The sequence below is a fragment of the Macrobrachium nipponense genome, chromosome 45, assembly GCF_015104395.2.
Source record: "Macrobrachium nipponense isolate FS-2020 chromosome 45, ASM1510439v2, whole genome shotgun sequence".
NCBI lineage: Eukaryota > Metazoa > Arthropoda > Malacostraca > Decapoda > Palaemonidae > Macrobrachium > Macrobrachium nipponense.
Window position 1 is genome coordinate 2,287,347 of NC_061105.1, and position 23,294 is coordinate 2,310,640.

The following is a 23,294-nucleotide window of genomic DNA, read 5'->3' on the forward strand; positions in this document are numbered from 1 at the left end:
ACCACGCCCTCCTCTGAACTGCCTACTCCTCGTGCCTCTTCCTGCGCCACGCTGACGAAAGTAACCTCTCGCCCTACCTCTCGGTTGAGAGTAGCCTTGAGCCTCATAAGCAGGGTTTTAAAGGCCGGCGAGATAGCTAGGAAGTGGATGGTTGAGATTGCTGGGGCACCAGGAGGAAAGGTTGGTTCTGTTTAGATGTGGAAGGTTGTCCCTGTTGGGTAACTGGGACTGCCTGCACCAAAATTGCTGCTGATGTTGGGGAGGTTTTTTATAAGGCTGGAAACCTCTTACCCATCCTTCTTTGGTTTCTTGCCAGCAGTGGGAACGGATTCCTGTTTCCTCTTAGAGGAATACCCCACCTAGCTCTAAGGCTCTGGTTGAGTCTAGCAGCTTCGTGGTGGACCTCGTTCACTGCGGACTCTGGGAAGAGATCCGCTCCCCACATGCTCGCAGCCAAGAGTCTATTAGGCTCATGCCTAATTGTGCACTCTTGTAGGACATGCTTCCGGCAGTTCCTCCTGGCCTGGAAGAAGTCAAAAGCGTCCGACAGAACCGTCTGGAACTGAGATTTCGCCAGAATCTTGAACAGCGGTTCCGTAGCGTAGGAAAGAGCAGCCATTTCTGTAACGATGAGAGAGTTGAGGGACCTGCCAAACCTAGTTCGCTGCATCGAACTCTGCCTGGATTAGGGAGTCCGGCAGCCTAGGTAATTTCTCACCGAACTGGTCCATGGCGCAGTCCGGCTTGAGTTTACCCAGCGTGTGAATGTAGCTGGCAGGTTTTCCCACAACTCTCGAAGGCGGGGAAGAGTGGAGAAGTAGACTCCGACTCCTTCAACTGTGGAATGGGCTCATCCTTGAGGACTGCCTGAAGAGCCTTCTCCACATTTCGTGGCGAACGGAAGAGAGACCTCCTCTTCCGTCGCGAAAATAGTGAAGGGACTCTTGTAGGCCTGGAGTCTAGTGTTAGTACACTCCCAGTCCTCCAGGCAGTGAACCCATTCCCGCTGGGCGTGATCTCTACTGTAAAGCACTGACTCCTTCGAGATTTTGTCTTCTCTCGTGAGAGCCGTTGGCGTCAGCCTAGCATACCCGATGAAAGGCTGCGTCAGACCCGGAGGGTAGAACTCGAAGTCCTCAATCCTTCGAGTACCAAACTCCGGGATAGAAATCATCCCGTCCTTAAATGAGCGTAGGCAGCTACTCTCCATGGGTTCTCCATAGAGAAAGCTGGCAAGGAGTCATAAGGTGGAAGTTGAAGAATCCCCGTGCTAGATGCAGGGGAGACTGGGGGAGGAGCCTGAGCTAGCCCAGCCACTCGGTCCTCATTCTCTCTCATTCTATTAGAGAGGTCCTGGATTGACTGTCCAGTTTGAGACAGACTGTTCGTATTGCGCGAACATCTGCTCGAAACGCGTTCCCAATGCAGAGATTTGGGAACCTACTAGCACCCCCACCTGTTCCATCACTCCTGGTGAGACAGTAGAGGGAACGCAGGTGCTGGTGCTTGCCACCCCTGCCGGCATAGCCGGAGAGGAGGCAGCGGAGGCGGGAGAAGGCAGTGGCTCGGTGGTAGCGCGAGCCTTCTCCTTCGAAGCCTTGCTTCTGGAGCTCTTCGACTGGGAAGAGCCCGGCTTTGCCTTCACCGCATCGGCATAGGAAGTCGACGACTTCCTAACCGAAGAAGACGAAGACGACTTCCTAGAAGTCGACTTAGACAAGGTCTTCGGTTCTCTCTTTCCCTTCTCCTTAGGAGGTACAGAGAGAGCGGGAGGGCGAATAGGGATCTCGGATCCCGCAAAGCCTTGGAAAGAAGCGGCGGAAGAAGAGGGGACAGGAGAAGATACAGGAGCGCCAAGGAAAGACCTTGGGCGCCCCGACAAACAAACCTACCTCAACCAACAAATCCTCGCTAACTACCGCCAATTGGCTCAAGTTCAGGTCCAGGGCAGCGACGTCCGGAACCGACTCCTGGGAGGCTACGACCCCAAACGATTGCTGGAGGTCTTGCTGGATGGAGGCTATCAGTGGGGCAGCGGACAAGGGGTCGACGTAACCCGTCGACTTGCCCGCGGGGAAGATCTGGATGGCCAGCTTCCTATCCAAAATGTAGGGCTGGCCCTTGGCGGCGTTTTTCCCCCAAAGCCGCCCACCCACGCTTTCAGGGTGGCGAGGGCGACTTCCCTCACACCGCTAGCCTGAAAGAAAGGTGAGATTAGCTGCCAATTGTGGAACGGGGTTAACAAACTTACGACTAGAAGTTGTTAGTAAAATCATAAGTAAGCCTATAATGGACTTACCCCATCCCCCAGCTGACCGACCAGGTCGTAGCATATAGCGCAGGCTTCGGGGTGCCAGACGATCGTCTCGTTGAACGATGTGGCACACGGGGCGTGAGACCTGCACTCGTCATGTCCACAGGGGTCGTAGAGCGTGGCGTTGCAGGCTGGGACCTGGCAGTTGGTAGCCTGTAAGTGAAAAAGTACATGAGTACCAAGTAAACACTTACAGCCTAACATATGCTCCGCTGGTGCCGGAGCGATAAAGTTAGATAAAACCAGAGCCCCGCCAAAATACGTGTGGCAACCAGGTTGGAAGATAGGCTATGGCTCCGCCAATGGCGGAAGCACAAGAATCAACCAACTAGGAGTGGTGGTAATGGAAACCACGACGGAGAATGGCGGGGATGGTTGAAATAATAATAATAATATAATAACACACAATTCATTGTAAAATATCTTATAATTAGGGTATATCCTTAAAATAACAAAAAATAAAACAACTTCTCTCTCCGCCCGTCTACTAGAAGAGTGCGTAGGTAAGGGTAAGCTCCCTTCCGTAGCGGGGGAGAGATATAAGGATATAGTAGGCAAGCAACCGACCACTCGTAGTGCCCACCCTGCCCGCTAGCGGAGCCAATAATATAACCAAAGGTGCCCCCGGCTGCGACGGAAGGCTCCTTACGTATCGTGAGGTAGCTGAGCAACTGGGGAGGGGGGAAGGAAGGTCCCGGCGAAACACGGCGGGAGCGAGAAAAAGGGGGAGGGATTCCATCGTAGATAAGTACGAATAAATCCAAGAAAACACAAGCACAAGAAAATGGCGACTTGTCGCTGGTGCTAAAAATTAAGGATGACCGCTAGGGGCGCTGCTGTCCGTGGCGTCCTCTAGTAGTAGTAGTAGGGGCTGCATCGCCCGTTGGTATCAGCTCTCTCTTGGGGGGATTCTGATAGGGAAGTTCTAATTGGTGTTTGTCTCGTGGTAGTGTTCCACACATCGCCCCTATATTCATACCGACACTTTCTTTTTAAGAGTGAGCGAGTCAGTTTTACTGACATTTTCTTAATTTTGTTTTTCTCTGGTAATTTTAGGCTAATTTTACCTAGAAAGAATGATATTAAGGATACTTTCATAGGCCGACACGATCCTGAGCCCAGAAATGACTCTGATAGCCCCATTTTGGCCAGCTCGAGATTGGTTCACAGAGGTAATGGAGTGGACGGTGGACTTCCCCAGATCTCTTCCAAACAGGACAGATCTGCTCAAACAACCCCACTTCGAGAGGTATCATCAAAACCTCCCCGCTCTTGCTCTGACTGCCTTTCGACTATCGAAAGACTCGTCAGAGCGAGGGGCTTTTCTCACAAGGCTGCAAGCGCAATCGCTAGAGCCCGCAGGTCTTCTACAATGCGAGTATATCGATCGAAGTGGGAGGTGTTCAGAAGATGGTGTAGGTCGAAGGAGCTGTCCTCCTCCAATACCTCTGTGACCGAAATTGCCGATTTCCTTCTTTTCCTGAAGGAGAAATCTCACCTTTCTGTTTCCACCATAAAGGGATACAGAAGTTTGCTTTCAGCCGTATTCAGGAATAGAGGCCTAGAATTGGCTGACAATAAGGATCTGCACGATCTAATTCGGTCGTTCGAGACTTCAAAGTCAAGAGAACCAAGAGCTCCGAGCTGGAATCTGGACGTAGTCCTAAGATTCCTGACTTCGGAAAAGTTCGAACCTCCTCATCTGGCCTCCTTTCGAGACATTACAAGAAAGTGTTTGTTTCTGTTGTCTCTCGCTACGGCGAAAAGAATTTGTGAACTGCACGCCCTAGAGTCTTGTGTGGGTTTTAAAGGAGACTCAGCCATCTGTTCGTTTCAGACTCTGTTTCTAGCGAAGAACGAAAATCCTTCAAAGCCCAGGCCCAGGAGCTTCGAAGTAAAGGGCCTGTCTAACCTAGTAGGTAGGGAGGCAGAAAGGTCCCTTTGCCTGGTCAGAGCACTAAAATTCTATCTAGATAGAAAGAAGCAGATGGGGGGTTCTCAACAAGGTCTATGGTGCTCTGTAAAAGACCCGAAAAGACCTATGTCGAAAAATGCCTTGGCCTTCTTTGTTAGAAGTGTTATAACGGAGGCGCATAAGAACTGCCCAGATGACTCCTTTAAACTTTTGAGAGTAAAAGCTCACGAAGTTAGAGCAGTCGCGACGTCACTTGCTTTCCAAAGAAATATGTCTCTAAAGGAAATCTTGGAAGCGACATATTGGAGATGCAATTCGGTTTTTGTATCTCATTACTTGAAAGACGTTCAGGTAACTTACGAGAAATGCTTTTCTCTAGGTCCGTTTGTGTCAGCGGATACGGTCCTGGGTATTGGAGCAAGCACCGATCCTTAATTTTATTATACGTGCGTAACCCTCTTGTTGGATATGTTCTTGACTTCCTGCTGGAAAGAGTGTTAGATGTCGCACAGGCGGCCGTCACTTTTGCTCAGTAAGGAACTCGGGTTGTATCGGACTAATAGAGGGGTACAAATTTTTTTGTTTGTACTTTAATGTGTGCGTCTTGACTGTGTGATTTGAGTTATTGGTTGTTTGTAAGGAGTTTGGGGGATAACTCTTGACAATCTTAGAACTAACACAGGTGTTAGGATCGGGTGATCGGGATCGGTTGTGTGCTCCTTAAATAAGGCGTGTTGTCATGTTAGTGGATTAGCACCCGTTGACAAATGCCAGTTAGGCTCTGCCGAGTAAGTGGATAAGACCCCATCGACAGACCCACAAGAACTCTTGGCCACAGATCAATATCTCGCTAAGGCTCTTGAGGCGAAGCAGACTCCTAGGCAGTAGCCACGAAGTCTTCTGCCTAATCAGGTAGGAACCAAGGTCTATAAATACCTACAACATATGTTGTTTACCTGTCTATTTCAGTAGTTAGCTGTCTCTTACCCTCCACCAAAGGGTGCCAATCAGCTAAGTATATATCTGACAGGAAAGTTGAATGTATGAAAATGATATTGTTATGATACAATAAAGTTTCATACATACTTACCTGGCAGATATACTATACGATAAATGGCCCACCCAGCCTCCCCGCAGGAGACAGGTGGAAGAGAGAAAATTTGATAGAAAACGGGAATGGTTCCTAGTCCTGCCACCCAGGGCAGGGCGGTAGATCACCTGACCTACCTGTAGCGAGTGGCGCGAAATTTGAATTTCTGTTGGGGACGACGGAGTCTATAGCTAAGTATATATCTGCCAGGTAAGTATGTATGAAACTTTATTGTATCATAACAATATCGTATTTTCGTATGGATAAGCGAAGGATTTTTATTGCTAATGGCTTCTCAGTGGGCTTGTCTAATGTGAATGAAAAGTAGGTAGGCTGTAGTTAATGTTGTTCTCATTCATATTCTTTTATTTACATCTCATTTTAACATTGACTCTTTAACACGCAGGGTAAATGACCGAGCGGCGACATAGCGGCAACATCTCCCGAACGCTGCCACTTCCCGAAAAAGCGCTTGAATTATGCCATTATTTCATACTTTAGGAGGAAACACTTCGAGTGGAGTGAAGAGGTCACATTGTGCTGCCTGGATGGACCACAACTCTTGGCTGATGCCCGTGGCAGCAAATTCAAATACGTACTTTTTCAGGAAGGTGGCCACGTTCTGGGAGAGATGGCCGCTATGTTGCCGCTCGGCCATTTACCCTATACGTATCTAGATTGGGGCTTCCTTCTTGGAATATATTTGTGTATTGGGTTATGGCTACAGTATTTACGCTATACAAAGATGAATTGTAGCCCAAGAAAATTAAGAGATCTGTTCATTGACCCTTTCTAGTACTCACAGAGTCTCGTGTAATACCCACCTCTATGCATAAGATATAGAACTTTTGCAGTGTATTAAATTTTTAATTTTTGAGTGGATTACCTTTATTGAAGCCTTTTTTCTTTTGCTTTTTCAGGTCAGCAGAGTTTGTGTTTATAGTTTAAGTCATGGTTCGTAAAGATGCTCGTTCATACCCCTCGACTGCTCAGTATCAGCGGCTTAGCCAAGATGATGATGGATTTGTCGATGGTCAATTTAAGGTAGCTATTGGTCATATGGTATATGTTATGAGGAAGATTAAGGTCATAAGACAAGTCCAGTTATAAAATGATGGAATGTTTGGTTAGAAAATGGGCTGGGTTGTCAAAGTTTGAGGTGGGTTGGATTAGATATGTGCTGAAAACAGCAGAGCATCAACCGTTTGAAAGGTATAAAGTATAGAAATAACACAGCAAAGACTTGTAAGAAGAGCAAAATATTGTAGAGAAAAGTCATAGATTAAAACCTAGACCAGACTGGAATTCAGGCGGAAAGTGTACAAGACAACAGAGAATGGGGAATGTTAATTTCAAATCTAATATCTGGGCAAAATTGCCTTTCCTGCCGTAATTTCCTCATACATCTTCATCTGTGTAACAAATGGATGATCACCAATCTTCTGTACATCATTTTGCTTAACAATGTAGATATGCCAAAAATATAAAGGAAGGTAGTACATACAATTACAAAAGAAACAAATTTCCTAGTCATGTGGATCAAACAAATCAGTTCAGTGAGATTTACTCTGTATGTTAGAGCTTCTTGTTGCTAGAAACATTTAAGCTGGCTTCATTTCAAGTGTGCTGGTTCTCTTATTTGGATTTTAGTCAATACATTTTAGTTATGAATATAATTCTTTTAATTTTTGGCACAAAAACTCCCAATGGTAAAGCTTCATTTCTAACATGATTATGGTACAGTATAGTGCGGTACATATTACAAAAGTATAGTATTGTATGAGGTTTAGTACGTCTCTTTGGGAATACATAGTTTAAATTAAGCTTCTCATTCTTGTCTGTTGTAAAACCTCTGTTTTTGATTCAAATTGTTCAACGCTTTGAAGAGTATTTATCATATCAGTTCTTAAGAAGTTTGGGTCTCAAAAACAAGTGGGAAATGGATTTATACATTTTATGAAACTTTCAGTTTACGTACATGCTTACAATATCTGAATAATTTACTGAGCCAACCATATTAACATGAGTTATTTGGTCCAATTGTAAATGACAAAGCTTGAACTGTTAGGTATCAGACCTTGTGTATCTCATATAGGCCTAGATGGTAAAAGTTATCCCTCCTCTGCAGACTGGTCCAAAGCGTATTCCATGGAAAGCAATCGGTTACGCTCTGCTGCTGTTTACGGCAGGCACTCTGTTACTTGTTATAGGAAGTCTCCTTGTGGCCGGCTACATAGATGAAAAATACGCCGATCGAACTTGGCCTATCATAATCCTTGGAGCATTGATGTTCATCCCAGGTGCTTACCATTCCTATATTGCTTACTACGCATTTAAAGGGTATGACGGTTATTCGTTCGATGATATACCATCGTATGATGACTGAAACTAGTTCATCTCCTATGATGACTGAAACTAGTTCATCTAGTGATTGGTTCTTTGAGTAATGAACTATGTAAATGCTGTTGATTTTTACCTCACTTGTAATGAAATATTTTGGTTTTTGTGAGCCGAGAGATATTTCGTTTGATGTCTGGTCATTGTACTTTTAAGAACACTTTTGTAACCTCAGAATTTTGTATAGGATTAATGTTGGACTTGCAAAAATATAAGTAAAAATATAAATCATAACTCTACCCTTTTGAATTATGATGGTGTAAAATTACATCATAGAGTTCTCAGCTGTTGAGATTTTTATGACATAGTTACTTTGCTTGCTGAAAAATTAATAGTTGAAAATATTTTGTGTGCATGGCATGCTCTGTGACGTACACAACTTGTCTGGCGTAGACCTGATCAAAACAAGTGTCCTGTCATAAGAAGTAAATTTTTAATAATTGCTGAAGGTAGATATTGCTTAAGAGAGCACTAATATGAGGTGTGTGCAACACATAGAATTAGCAATGACTGAAACTTGAAAGGGTTACTATGGGCTTGCTGTAAGCATGTTGCCATTATCACTTATAGTGTTAATGCAATTTCAACAACAGGAACTACAAAATATTTTCCATTTTTGATTAATGCAATTTCAACAACAGGAACTACAAAATATTTTCCATTTATTTTGAAGATAAGATAAAGCTTCAGTCCAGTTACTTGAGAGTTAATTGAATAGAAGGATAGTCGTGTGCAGTAATGGCCATATTTTCAGATTTCATCATGCTGGTCTTGCCTTTTATGAAATCTACATAGACAGTTTTATTTTTCTAGAATATTACTAACCCGTAAATTTGATACTGTTGAAAATAATTTTGTGAGTGATGATTAATTTGACATACCTTTGCCAAAAACCATAGGTAAGGTATTTCCTACAATGAACCTCATAATGTAAACTATAGACACTGATTAAGGCATTACTTGTAATATGGAAAGAAGTGATTTGCAAAAAGAAGCAACTGATAGAATCTCTTAAGTAGATACTATATAACTAAAATAGATACTATTTAACTAATTTAAGTAGTTCAGGGAATGATCCGAACACTTGTTGTTTTCTTTGTACTCTTGATTCAGACTTTTAAACTCATGAATAAAAAATTGTAAGAATTGGAAATGAGTATGAATGGATTTCACTAATGCAACTGTAATAACCACAGTGCTTTCTTAACTTATCAAATTCTTCACACTTTTTTGGACATGCATGTCACTACGACGCCTTGGATCCAAATCCAAGAATGTGAAGTAATTCTGATGCTTCTAGCAGGATTTGAACCTGCATCCAGAGTATTAGGTTGAGGCCACGTTGCCAACCTGTTCCAGAGAACCGCTTGACCTCATTCTCATGCTCTGGATGCAGGTTTGAATCCTGCTAGTGGCATCAGAATTACTTCAAATTCTTGCATTGGGAGCTAGGTCTTTGTAGTACTGTACCCAAGTGTATACTATAGAAAGCGTGAAGAATTTGCAAAGTTAAGAGAGCATTGTGCCGAGTTGCATTTCTAGACAACATAAGCAACTCTAGTTTGCATTTACATATGCTAGATGAAAGCATATCTTATTAATATGAAGATCTCAAATTTATGTTTATATCAAATGGAAGCACATTTATTTTTGTAAGAATTTCTGTCTAAATTTTGTTATTTTTATCATAGAAACACATTTTAGTGATTCTTGCACATGGAAAATATTATGGTAGTACTGTAATTTTAGAGTGCCTTTTCTTAACTGCAAATACTTTACCGTACTGTATGGTAAACTCATCATTCATGAGAAATCATATTTCAATTGCTTGGCAAAGAGTAAATATAGTTCGTGCACTGAACAGGTGGTCTAAGTTAACTGTAAGTAGTACTAAATGTAGTATCTTTTGGAATCTATTTCCAAGCAGTTCTAAAGCTTGAGATTATTTTTAGTGTTAACACCTTGGCCCACTCCAGTTGGGTCAGTTCAGAATTAATCTTCAAAGCCACCCCTGCAAATAAGTGTTCTCTTTCTTAGCAGACTTTGGTACGTATTTTGCTGTAGTTCATTAACAAAACAAATGTCATGTTACTACAATTATGTGGAACAAAGTGTAGTTACTTCTGTTAGTTACAGTATTACTAGTGGTTGTTGACTTGGTCTTAGATGTTGGTTTTATTTGTACATGCATATATCTGTTGCTGTAATGTTTTGTATGTAGAGTAAAGAGGTGCATAGGCATTATATGTTCTCAGAACTTCTATAGTGTGGACTAACTGGAGATTTTTTGTATAGTTATGTATGTGGTTTTATATAATAAAACATGCATACTATGTATATATATATACTACTTTACTTTGTGGCCATGTGCATTTTGTGATAGAGAATTCCAGGGTCTTCAAATTGTTGTGACAAAGTTGTGCAGAATTTTACTTATATAAATAATTGTCCAAAGATGGTCGGCATTGTACTGTAAAGTTAATCATAATTTTTTTTTTTATAGATATTGTATAGATTCATTGATGAATTGGTAATTAATTTTTTTTGTGAGGAATTCCGATTGATCTAACTTTTAGCTTATGGAAATCACAATTAGTATTAAAGAAATGATACAGTCATTTTACTAGATAGAGAGCAAAATCTTTGCTTTTTGGGAGCTTATGTAAGGTAGGGCATTGTATGCTGCGATTAAGCTAATTGCAAAAGATAATCTACATTTTTTAATGCTGTACATTGTGTGTTAATTGGTAGTAGTTTTTGCTTATTAGATTTTGCTCTTCATTTGTTGATAAAGTTAGTGCCTTAAGAAGGAGTCGGGATTCTTGGAATGTATCCCTTAGTTTTATTTACAAATTTAGCTCTGTCCATCTTTCTTATTATGGATGCCTTAACCATTACAAAGCGTAGGAAGCTCCTATTTCATTAAATACAATAGCACCCCAACTTAACGAAGACCCTGTGTTATAGCCTGCATTGGAATATTTTCTAGATATCTTACAGTTAACAGCAGTTCCAGGTCATTCCTAACCTGAACTGCTGGCACTATACTACACTTAGTATTCAGTTTATGGGATATATAAAAAAATGTGCCGCATCCAAAATGTTATCGTAGAAAAATAATTGTAATATGGTAACTGACAATTACAGAAGTCTGCGTAATTGAGGTCTGTTCAGTTGGGGTGTTACTGCTTCGGTACATTAAGCAGAGTACATTTTTTACAAATATAAAGCACCAGTTTTATCCATTTTTGACAACATATATTCCATTTGTGTTTTGGCATTCCATGCATCCTTTGGAACTTGAAATCCATCAGGTTTGCAGGGTTTATTCACTGCACTTATGTAGTAGTGCACATTCTATCTTTGTAGATGAGATATTCTCTCTTCCCATATTACATCAGAATCACAAACACCTTGGAAAATCCTTCGAAAAGGTAGGAAGGAACGAGGAACATAGTTTCTCTGTGATGGCATTTTAAGGTAGAGGTTAGGAGTCTCCCAATTACAGTAAAAAATGTCTTCAGGTTTTCACTTTGAGGTAAGCTTTTTTTTTATGCTGACCAAACTATACAACTTTAAGACCGTAATACTGACATCTTTGCTTAAATTTGCTGTTTTTGGTTTTAAAAACTCATTGAAAATGTGATCTGTATTGAGGAGCCTTTTTTTTTTTGTATTCTGTTCCTTCATAATTATTTATCACCTTTTCCTATAAATTTTCTCTCTGCGGGCTGATTCCCCATAGTGCCCTCTTCTGCTTATAGTCTGTTGACTCTGTCCATAAAAGGTATCCAGCTGCAGATTTAAAGAAGGACAGAAAGAAAAGCTTATACGTACTACTAGCACAAACAGGTGTAAGAAAAAAAAAAGTTTATTTGGGTGTCCCTACTAAGCAAAACTTAATTGTCTTGGTTTAAAGCTCTTGCAAGTTCTTTGTAAACTGGAGAGAAGTGGGAGGTTAATATAACATGCCAAGGCAGTGCCACACTGACCTACAGTATCGGCATCTTGAATAATGAAAGTGCCACAATTAGTTACTTACTGTTTGGTGCTGTATGGGAAGCAGAACTAGCAATTGTAGTAAACAAATCTAATTGACAGATGGTGTATAGTATTTAGGCCTATATTTATTTGTTCTGCCGTTTTTATAGCTTCATAGATGTGAATTAGGAAGGATTGCATTTTTTGCCTGTAGTCTAATATTAATCTGTGAACATTTAGTTCAGAATTTACAGTTTCTGTACACTTTCTGGAAATGTCAGTCATGAGAAAATATCATGATTTAAAAATTTTTTAGTAATCTGTTCATCTTGGACTTTCATCAGTAAAATTATACGTTTTGTTCATACTTACCTGTCAGATATATATATAGCTGTATTCTCTGAAGTCCGACAGAATTTCTAAAACTTACGACACACGTAGTGGGAGTTAGGGTGGTTAGTACCCATTCCCGCCGCTGGGAGGCGGGTATCAGGAACCATTCCCATTTTCTATCAGATTTCTTCTGTCGCCGGTGTCGTAAACATCTGTTTACACACCTCCGCCTCAGGATTTTGGAAAACTTTTCATATTGCTTGAGTATCCTCTTGACTTTTTGGTTTTTTGATTGGATCGATAGCTTGGCATACGTGATTTGGACTGCTTTTTGAATTTGGCTTAGATTTTTCCTTAAATATGTCTGGATGTAGTTCGGCTAGCGCCAGGGTGTGTTCGAAAGTGGAATGCAAGGTTAGGCTTCCTAAAGCCTTGGTTGATCCTCACACATTGTGTAAAGGGTGTAGGGGGCAAGAGTGTAAATATGATTTGCGCTGTAATGAGTGTGAAAGCTTGGATGATTTACAATGTTACTCTCTCGGACCATACGTCGCCGCAGACACTATTGTGGGGGCAGGAGGTAGCACTCATCCTTTCCCATAGAAAAGGGTAGGTGAGTTTTTAATATTTGTATGTTTATGGTTGTAGGGTCGGCTGCCGAGTACAGTCGTCCCTTCCTTTAGCCTTTGGTATATGGGAGTTTGTTGTTAGGCTAACTTAGGTGGTGGTTTTTGCCTCGTTGCCCTCAGAAGTATGGTCATGGTCTAGTCACATTGTGGTCCCGTCCCCGTTGACAGATCATCTAGAGCGCACCAACTACACAGGTCACTACCTTGTTGGTAACTCTAGTGAAGCAGAAGCAGGCTTGGGTGACAGTAATCACGAAGTCAGCTATGCTAACAGGTAAGGAACCAAGATGTCAATCATATACATTTATATGTTTTCTAAAATCCTTTTTCTGTCTCTCCCACCGCCAAAGGTGGGATTCAGCTATATATATATCTGACAGGTAAGTTTCATGAACAAAATGATATTGTTAAGATACAATAAAGTTTGTTCATACTTACCTGGCAGATATATATATTTTTAGTACCCACCCACCTCCCCTCAGGAGACAGTGGAGATAGAAATCTGATAGAAAATGGGAATGGTTCCTGATACCCGCCTCCCAGCGGCGGGAATGGGTACTAACCACCCTAACTCCCACTACGTGTGTCGTAAGTTTTAGAAATTCTGTTGGACTTCAGAGAATACAGCTATATATATATCTGCCAGGTAAGTATGAACAAACTTTATTGTATCTTAACAATATCATATTTTGTTTCATCAGTTTCCATACCTGTCTGGAAGTGAGACTCACACTAATTTTACAAGTATTCTATTAATGTTCATTGATTTTGTCTGTATTTTGGTTTTTTTGTGACTGGATAATGAAGATTGCATTCACAGTTCTTTTTCAGTAGTATCCAGGTAACATACAATAAGTCAGATTTTATTTTATTATATTGTATTGTAAAGATTCTTTTCCTATGTATTGTAAGGTTCTGTTCCTATATTTATAGTTGATGGTGATTTGATTATGTACCACCACAGTTTTTGTCTCTTCAAATAATTTGTGGTTGTAGATTTTTCTTATTCTGCATCTGGTGCAGTGTATATTTTCTGTTTTGAGATGTTATTCTGTAGTTTAAATATTTTAGTTTTCCAGATATGCTTAGGCTGTAAATATTTCCATCTAATTTGTTCTAGTATATGTACAGTATTATAACCGATGGTGTTTTCTCATAATTTCTTTGGTTATTATTTCCATTTCTCCATATTGTACAGTCATTTTGAATTACTTTTTTTCTGTAATAAAGTTCTGGAGAATTTAGGTCTTTCTCTGTTGATGGTTCCAAAGAGGCTGGTTTTAAATTCATTGTTTGATATACTACACATCATTTGACTTAGCCCAAACTTATATCATTTATATTAAAAGGAAATAAATATGATAATGATAAACTTTCTTTAATTACCCCAATCTATTAACTAAGTTCACTGTTAGGAATTTGCAGGGTTGAGCTGTCTCAAGCTCTTGTTTATGTTTTGTGTGGCGTGCATGATATTACTATGTACGTAAATATGTTATGTCAGTTCTTTATGGGTGTATTATTTTGGTTGATTGTGTGGTTTTAAGTACAGTGAAATTGTAGAATCTTGTAATCTCCAAATGTTTAGGCAAGGAGCTGCTGTAATTCCTTCCTGCGCTGTTACTGACATCTACTGAATTTCATGTGTATTATTCCATTATAGACCTGCTTATTTTACTTTCTCGAGCATTACCTCCTGTTGTGCAAGGCACTCTCTTTGGACAAGGTCTAAAAGCAACCATCATTTCAAGAATTGATCAAGGTAGTATTTCATGGAGAGAAATCAGTAATGACCTACAGTTATTCACTTCTGCTAGACTGCTGTTGTTTGTGGACTTCTTTCACTCAAGAAAGCCATTGTTCTGATCAACAGGTGAGGAGCTAGCTTGCCAAAAATGTACACATTTATAACAGGTATGCTTTGGGGGGACATTTCAGTTTCCTGTCATGATGCAGTATGTATAGTTGGAAAGTTGTTCATTCTGACGAGAATACATGCAGTCCCCGGGTTACGACGTTCCGAGGTTAAGGCACTTCTCAATTATATATTCATCAGACATTATTTCCAGGGTTACGACGCATGTTCCAGGGTTACGACGCCTACAACGCTCATCTGGCAGATGAAATATGACACCAAAAATGCAAAATAATCAATATTTGAAGGTTTTTTGATGAAAAATCCAATAAGTATGCAGTTTACATAGTTTTCAATGCACCCAAAGCATTAAAAGTAAAGTTTTCTTAGGATTTTTTATGATGTTCCGGCTTACAACGATTTTCGGCTTACGACGCATCTCGAGAAAGGAACCCCCTTCGTAACCCGGGGACTGCCTGTACAGACTCTGCGTCATTTATGTGAATGATCTTTGGTGCAGGGTGGTTTAGTAATTGAAACTTGGTGAGAAGGCAATCGACTAACAGTAGGCGAGTGAATGAATTTGGGTGCCACTCAGTCACTCAACCGCAAGCATTCGATTTTTCTTCAGCTTTAGTTTTGTAAAAACATTTCCACTGCTACTGAACTCTTTGATCATGAGTATTGATGAAGATCATGGTTTTGCCTCTTTTTTTTAGCCTCTTTTTGCAGTGTGTGGTACAAATAGATGGTTGATTGGTCACTGTTCTAATGGAAAAACCTTGGTCTAAGAGGAAGAAATACAAGAGGGTTCCGCTGGTGCCTTCTGAGGGTAACATGTGAGTGTAACATTTCTTCAAACTTGTATCCCATTTTGTAAAAATAAAGAAAAATCAAAGGGGAAACAAAATTGGGTGTATGGTTTGCAATCAAAAAGGCAATTGTAAACTAGAATGTTGAAATAATCTTGGGTATTGCAGACTGCCTAGATTCTTCGTCTCCAAATGGTTTTCATGAGGATGATGCCTCGTTAATAATAGTTACACAGACATTTGAAAATAGGCATAACTTCAAAACATCTTGCAAGGACTAGGGAAAAGTGGATAGTGAAAATAAAAGTTGACAAAGATGCTCCGTTTTATTTATTGAGAATAAAACTTTATATTTTTTCGCCGACACACGAGACAGTCACAGGTTATGTTCAGCTTGCTTAACAACCCCAAGAAATTACAAATGACACGTGGGTACTTCATTGAACATTATTGCGAGCATCGCATACATGTTGCTTCTTGGGAAATGCGGTTTCAAACAAGATTTGTGATGGAGTTTGTGTGTGCGTTATCAGTTCTGGTTTATGTACATATCTGGTTGATGTAGACTTCTGATGGGAAAGGTTCTTGTGCAGATTTGAGTAGCTGTAATTTATTTAACATTTATATTTTGTGTTACAGGCTGTTTAATAGAGTAGTATTACGTACAGGCTTGACCTGATATAGTACAAAGTTTTTGTTTTGTTTCTAAATTATATATATACAATACAGGGGGGTAATCTTTTGTGTAAATGTATAAAGACTTAATAGTTGAATTAGATATACTCCAACAGTGCAATCTGATCTGATTTAGGGAGGAAGAATATGGAATTTTTTTTTTAGTATTCAATTAAATTAGCTATAAATTTGAACTGACCAGCCACTTTAAAAGGTTTGGAAAATCATCGATCTTTTATATACCGAGACCAAAATTTCATGTGTAATTTTGAGAGAGATTCTGGTTTTCACAAAAGAGCAATGCAGCTTGGTTTTTAAAGCAAGGTCAGTTATTAATAAGTGAATGTGTTTTGGTGTGAAAAAGCTGTTGAGTGAAATTCTCTTATTGAATGTAGCTGTACCCCGATTTATATTTTATGTTAAAATGAATTGAAATAGAAACAAAATATTTTACAGAGTTTTAATATCTTTGATCAAATTATCAGTGTTGATTGATAAGATTTCTGGAAGACTGTTTTTGTCTGTTAACTTATTTCTTCACGTTGAAAAATATTGAGAGATAGGTTCTCATTTTGTAGAGCTAGCCCTCTTAATTGATTTGAATTTTGGCTCGACCATTGTAGCTTATATCTTGCTGAATTGTCTCTGTTGTGATTCCTTCATTAGTTTATACTTTGACTACATTGTGATGTAAGACAATTTATTTGCCTGCATTGTATTGATCCCTTATCGGTTGAACAAATGTTTCATACTTTGTGGCTTTCTTTCTGACTCATTTATTGAATGGGTCTTGCCATAAACTTTCCCAGTAACTGATGGTTGGTTGAGTACTGCAGGAATCCCTCATAGGCAGAAAAATACTCTTATTGTAATGCTCCTTTATTTATGGATCATGTCTAGGAAAGGCTCTTCTATCTACTTAGCAATGATGTTTCTTTGATGTTTCTTTGAGAGGCTTTCTTATTCACTGAATAGTACTGTAGGCTTTCCTTATCAAAAACGTCACTGGAGGATTTTTTCAAATGAGGAATCTCCACTGTTCCAGCTATTGTCTTTCACAGCCAGCCTTCGGTGAAAGATGATACTGGAGCATTGTTTTGAAATCCTCTGAATGTCTGATCTCCACCTGCGAATGCCAGACGCCACCGACACAAGCTTCTGTGACCGTGTTAGGAAGTTGCAACAAAACCTTACTGAGGAGGTTGGTAGTATTGCAAAGGGACATTACAAGACCCATCAAGCCAGTACAGAATGAGTGAGAGTGAGTTTAGTCCTGTGCTTCAAGAAAAAGGACCTTATAGAGATCAAGAGGCAACAAAGGTAAATTTTCTTGGCAAATACAACTCTTAGGGGTCGGTTGAAATTGTTGTCATGATTTGTTTGAAGTTTTACATCTGGGAATGAACTGAGTTGGATTCATGTTCTTTTAAGGAATCAGTTTTGTAACATTTCCATACTGGTAACTCAAAGACCTAAGGAGCCAATGTCAGTGGTATGATTTTAAAATTAATGTTCCAGCTAAGTACTGTATTATACGTACATGGACAATTTTTGTTGATATTCACTGCCACAATGAACAGTGATGATTAAAGATAATAACTGAGTTATATTCATTAAAGTAATTTAAAGTTGAGTGAATATATACAGTTTCTTGATTGTTTTTGTAGCGAGCAACAAGTTAATTTGAAAAAGGATTGATTATCCAATCATAGTTCAGTTGGCTTCTTGTATTTTGAAAATATATTGAAGAGGAAAAAAATTCTTTCCTGAAGAAATTGGTTAAAGAACCCTTATGTTACGGAGGAACTAGGTTATTTTTAAGTGCGAGTTATGTTGTGTGATATACTTATGGAGTAAATAAGCAGGAAATAGACCTTGTATCTATGTGTATTAGAAGCTCCTGCAAATATTCAAGGTAGTATTTGAGATTGCCGAGGGAGACTGTATTCTATAATTTCAGTTGTGGGTTTGATTATTATGTAGTATATTCTGATATCCTAACATTGTAGTTGTTATATTCAGTCATCTGTAGAAGTGTATACATTTCCAAGTATTTCTTTGAACATCAAAATAATTGATAAAAAAAACTGTAAGGTCACACGTATGGTAAGTTACACAGTGTTGCATTGGTCAACAGAATTTTTTTTCTTATCAAAGAAATGATTCAAAGTTCGTTGTCTTCAGAAATCCCAATGTTGGTGATTAACTTGCAGCTCAGTCCGTAACTGTTAATTCCTTGACATAATGTAATATAATAGCAGTAATTACCTGTCCTTTTTTACAGATTAACAAAGTGTACCTAAATATTTTGTGTAGTTTATATAGTATGTTTTCCTTAAGTTACCAAAATTAAAAAATACCAACATTAACAAATTGATATGTTCACACACTAAAGCTTAGGCGAAACTAAGTTGTGTAGACTTTGTTCCTTAGAAATTAAAGCTGACTTGTTTCCTCCCCAGGTACTGAGAGAAGCTTGATTCCCACCCCAATCACGGGAAGGTAAGTGCCCTTCTCCTTCTCTTAAATGCTCTCCATCTGTCTCTCTGTTCGTACTCTGTAATGTCACGGTGATACCACTGTTGTTATTGTTATAAAGATTTTCACCAGACCTCTTTCCTGCCCAGGCACTGAATGATTGTCTCTCGTTGAAGTCGTCACTCCGTTTTCCAGCCCAGGCACTGAATGCTTCTTGCCTTTTGTCTTGGTAACTGCCGCTCCTTTTGCCTGCCCACGCGCTGAAAGCCGGTCGTTTATCGAATTCTTTGTCTTCTGTGTCGAGAATGTAATCTCTCTTACCAGCCCAAGCACTGAAAGCTTGTCTCTTTTCGAAGTCGTCGCTCCGTTTGCCAGCCCATGCACTTAAAGCCTGTCTCTTGTCCAGGTCCTCGGCCCTCTTTCCACCCCAAGCGCTGAAAGCCTGTCGTTTATCCAAGTCTTCGGCCCTTTTACCAGCCCATGCACTGAAAGCTGGTCTCTTGTCGGTAACCTCTGCTCGCTTGCCTGCCCACGCACTGAATGCTGGTCTCTTGTCGGTAACCTCTGCTCGCTTGCCTGCCCACGCACTGAATGCTGGTCTCTTGTCGGTAACCTCTGCTCGCTTGCCTGCCCACGCACTGAATGCTGGTCTCTTGTCGGTATCCTCTGCTCGCTTGCCTGCCCACGCACTGAAAGGTTGTCTTTTATCTAAATCATCTGCCCTTTTACCACCCCAGGCACTGAATGCTTGTCGTTTATCCAAGTCATCTCCTCGTTTGCCAGCCCATGCGCTGAAGGCTTGCCTTTTGTCGTAATCACTGTCTCTTTTTCCTGCCCATGCACTGAAGGCCTGACGTTTCTCAAAGGAACTGTCTCTCTTTCTGGCCCAAGCACTGAAAGCTTGTCGCTCATCAAATTTGGCATCTCGTTTACCGGCCCATGCACTGAAGGCTTGCCGTTTGTCAAAGGAACCGTCTCTCTTTCCACCCCATGCGCTAAAGGCTTGTCGTTTGTTGAAGTCATCATCTGCTCGTTTACCAGCCCATGCACTGAAGGCCTGTCTTTTATCATAGTCGTCGTCGTCTCGCTTTCCACCCCATGCACTGAAAGCTTGTCGTTTGTTGTAGTCATCACCTCGTTTGCCACCCCATGCGCTGAATGCTTGTTGCTTATCAAAGTTGTCATCTACTCGCTTTCCAGCCCATGCGCTGAAGGCTTGCCTTTTATCATAATCACTGTCTCTTTTTCCTGCCCATGCACTGAAGGCTTGACGTTTCTCAAAGGAACCGTCTCTCTTTCCGGCCCAAGCACTAAAAGCTTGTCGCTCATCAAATTTGCCATCTCGTTTACCGGCCCACGCACTGAAGGCTTGCCGTTTGTCAGGTTCATCATTTGTTGTTCCTGGCCAAGCTCTGAAAGACTGTGTCTTGTCAAAGTCCTCATTTCTCTTACCAGCCCCTAGGTCATCATTTCTTTTACCAGCCCATGCATTGAAGGCAGCCCTTTTCTCCAAGAAACTTTTGTTCATGTTTGTTTCTTGGAAAGGGTCAAGGTCAAATGATATTTGCCCGTCATCTAAGAAGCCATCATCTCTCTTTCCTGCCCAGGCGCTGAATGCCCTTTTTCCTTCTAATTCAGACTGGTCTTGAGGAATGGATCTTTTACCTGCCCAGGCACTAAATCCCCTTCTCTCAAGGACTTTGGGAGTTCTTACTGCCCATCTTCTCATCACTTCCCGGATTAAGTTTATGTCAGGCCCTTTCCCGACCCAAGGACTAAATTTTGTTCTTTTCTCCTCTGGAAGTTTTACTTCCGATGCCTCATTTTCTGTAGTCGCTGATTCATTTGTGGAGTGCTCTCTGACTTCTGGGTTAATTAAAGACGTTTCCCTTTTGTATCTTAAGGAATGGTGGGGCGATGGAGGCTCGATGTCCGCTCGGTAGTAAGCAGAAGGGTCGGACTCGGAGAGAATTTGGTTCTCGTCCTCCCAGAACGTAGGAGTATTGCTTATCTTTTCTGCAACATCTTTCATCTTCTCATTTGACACAATAGACAGGTAGGGTAAAATACTCTCCAATGTTTCAAAGTCTTCTGTGTCCGATGGATAACTCTGAGATCTTTTACCGCCCCATGGGCGGAAAGATCCTCCTACGATGTTATATCTTGAGAGTGTGGGGTCTGATCTTTTCCCTCCCCATGGACTGAAGGAAGCACGCTTCAGTTCTACGTCAGGTGTGGGTATTTTGGGCCTGCAAAAAAAAGGAAGGTAACATCAGTAATTGGCACAAGGAATATCATAACATAAAAAAATGAGAGCTGTAATGCAAAAATTACTTTTGAGTAAATCTGCTCGCAAGTCTGTATTCTGTTTATTTAACCTTTATTTAATGTGGTTATGTCCTGTTGTGTTTTTACTACTTATCTTGATCTCTCGCGCGGTTCTCAGGTTCTCACCACCTTTATATTCTGTCTTTTTAAGGAAATCACTAATGTCTGAATCCTTAAAGTACTGGATGATGCTTGACGTTCGTGAACTTTGACGGGGAAACTTACGTGGAACCTCTGAAGAGAGCGAGGTAAGCCCTTCGGAGAGCAACGGGGAGTCCATTTGTAGTTTTTATGGAAGATCTCTTCCCACCCCACGAGCTGAAGGCGTTACGCTTCGTCAGGTCATCCCTGTTGGGCAGAAAAAATAATGAGGTTTTAATGAAGTCATTGGGAAATAAGAAGAATTTTCATGAAGTTGTCCTTTCTACCTGGAAGGATGGCAAGCCGTTCATGATTTTTTTATAATGTCGTTAATTGGTTACATGCCAAAGTTCGACAGCAAGTTGGTCAAAGATGTCAGAAAAATTTCTCACACTGTCATCACTTGTCTTATTCCAACGTTTTATTTGACCACCTTCCGATTACCTGATGGTAATCTCGTACCTGGGAATGATGGGGTATGATTGCCTGATGGTAATCTCGTACCTGAGAATGATGGGGAGGTCCTCAAAGCCTTCTGGCCCAATTTCGACGGAGGGCAGAGAGGAAGGGTATCGCAGGGCGAGGTACGAAGTAGGGTCTTCTTCCTCCGCCCAGACGAAGCTCAGCATCAACAAGCCCACAGTTAGCAGTTTTGCCCATGACCGCGCCTGCCATCTCGGAATCACCATAACCGCCTGAAAGAAGAAGGAGAAGGAACAATGTCATTAAACACGAATCAGAGATGTGGTGGGCTGTTGTGAAGGTGGAACTGCAGACTACTACTACCATTGTAGCCGGTTTCCTGCCAGTCACTGACAGATATTTACACACCATCTTTTGTTGATGTTTTTGCATTTATTTTTCTGAGATTTACCATATTTATTTTTAAAGCCTATTTATGATTTTACATCCACTCCTGATAGACTTTTACATGACGCCCATTTTGCAAGTATAAACCGGAAGTTGCAATATATAGCTAAAGGGCTGCGGTAGTAGTCTACAATTTTGACGATGTGGGTGGGGTGGGATGGGGTGTGGGGGGGGGGGGATAGCTGGGTTGTGTGGGGACAGAAAAGAAGAGAAATGATGAAACAAACACAGTATTAATTATAAAATGCTCTCGTCAAAAAAGTTTACGAGTTACGCTTGTTTAATAAATGCTGTACCTATGTGGTTGTGTGTATGACTATTTTATTTATATATATATAGTGATATTATATATTATATTAGATATATATTATATATATATATATATATATTATATATATATGATATATATATATATATATATATATATATATATATATATATATATATATTTATAATTTATATATAATTATATATATTATAATATATATTTTAATTATATTAAATAATATATATATAATATATATATTATAATATATATATTTATTAATATTAATCTATCTATATATATATCTTATATATATATATATATATATATATTATATATATATATATATATATATATATATATATATTATCTTATATATGTATATATATTATATATATATCTATATATATAATTGTAATATTATAATAATGTATGATATTATATATATATTATGTAATGTAATATATCTGTTTTAATAATTATATATCTATATATTATTATTATTAGTACTTATGAATATTACTATTATTATATGGTATTATATAATAGTGTATATTATAATATATAGTGGTATATATTGTATATATATAGGTATTTATATGTTATATATTTATTTTTTTGGTTAATGTTTGTAATTAAAAATATAACTATTAAATATATATTATTATAATTATATATATATATATTATATATATCTTAGTTGTGTACTTGCGACCTTTCTCTCCAATTGTATTTCATTCGCTCCTTGACAATGTCTTAGTAAAGACGAAATCGCTTGGATTTCTGACTATCATTTTCCTGTGGTATTCGCTTCTTATATATATATATATATATATATATATATATATATATATATATATATATATAGATATTTATATAACTATATTTAATACATACATACATACATACATACATCATACATACAGAATACATCACTACATACATACATACATACATACATACATCAGTGAGGAGATGGACATAAAGACTTGATAAAAGGGTCAATTTATTCCCGACGTTTCGTAATGTCTTCATTACATTTTCAAGGGCTGTACAAAATAGATAGCATAAAATAAATTACAATAAAGCTAAGAATTTGAGATTTAAAAGTTGCACAATGATTACAAACTTAAAATATTAAAAATACTAAAAGGACACCTTTAAAAACAAAAAACGTAAAGTAAACAGGACAAAAATTAAAAGTAAAAAAA

The 23,294-nt window shown here is 39.5% G+C and overlaps 2 protein-coding genes across 3 annotated transcripts in view; one reads left to right on the plus strand and one right to left on the minus strand.

Moving 5' to 3' along the window:
* The first annotated feature begins 6,237 nt into the window (after positions 1 to 6,237).
* LOC135214276 (COMM domain-containing protein 4-like) overlaps positions 6,238 to 23,294 on the plus strand; it is a 197,572-nt gene continuing 180,515 nt past the window's right edge. For both annotated transcript variants that reach the window (XM_064248396.1, XM_064248397.1), the window contains exons 1-2: positions 6,238 to 6,363; positions 18,464 to 18,503. The gene's annotated coding sequence lies outside the window, so the exon portion shown is untranslated. The remainder of the gene's footprint in view (positions 6,364 to 18,463; positions 18,504 to 23,294) is intronic.
* LOC135214274 (protein PRQFV-amide-like) overlaps positions 15,641 to 23,294 on the minus strand; it is a 94,581-nt gene continuing 86,927 nt past the window's right edge. The window contains exons 2-4 of the mRNA XM_064248393.1: positions 21,453 to 21,643; positions 21,033 to 21,155; positions 15,641 to 20,728 (exon numbers count right to left, since the gene is read on the minus strand). Coding sequence (XP_064104463.1) covers positions 18,391 to 20,728; positions 21,033 to 21,155; positions 21,453 to 21,637 — 2,646 coding nt within the window. The 5' untranslated portion in view covers positions 21,638 to 21,643 and the 3' untranslated portion in view covers positions 15,641 to 18,390. The remainder of the gene's footprint in view (positions 20,729 to 21,032; positions 21,156 to 21,452; positions 21,644 to 23,294) is intronic.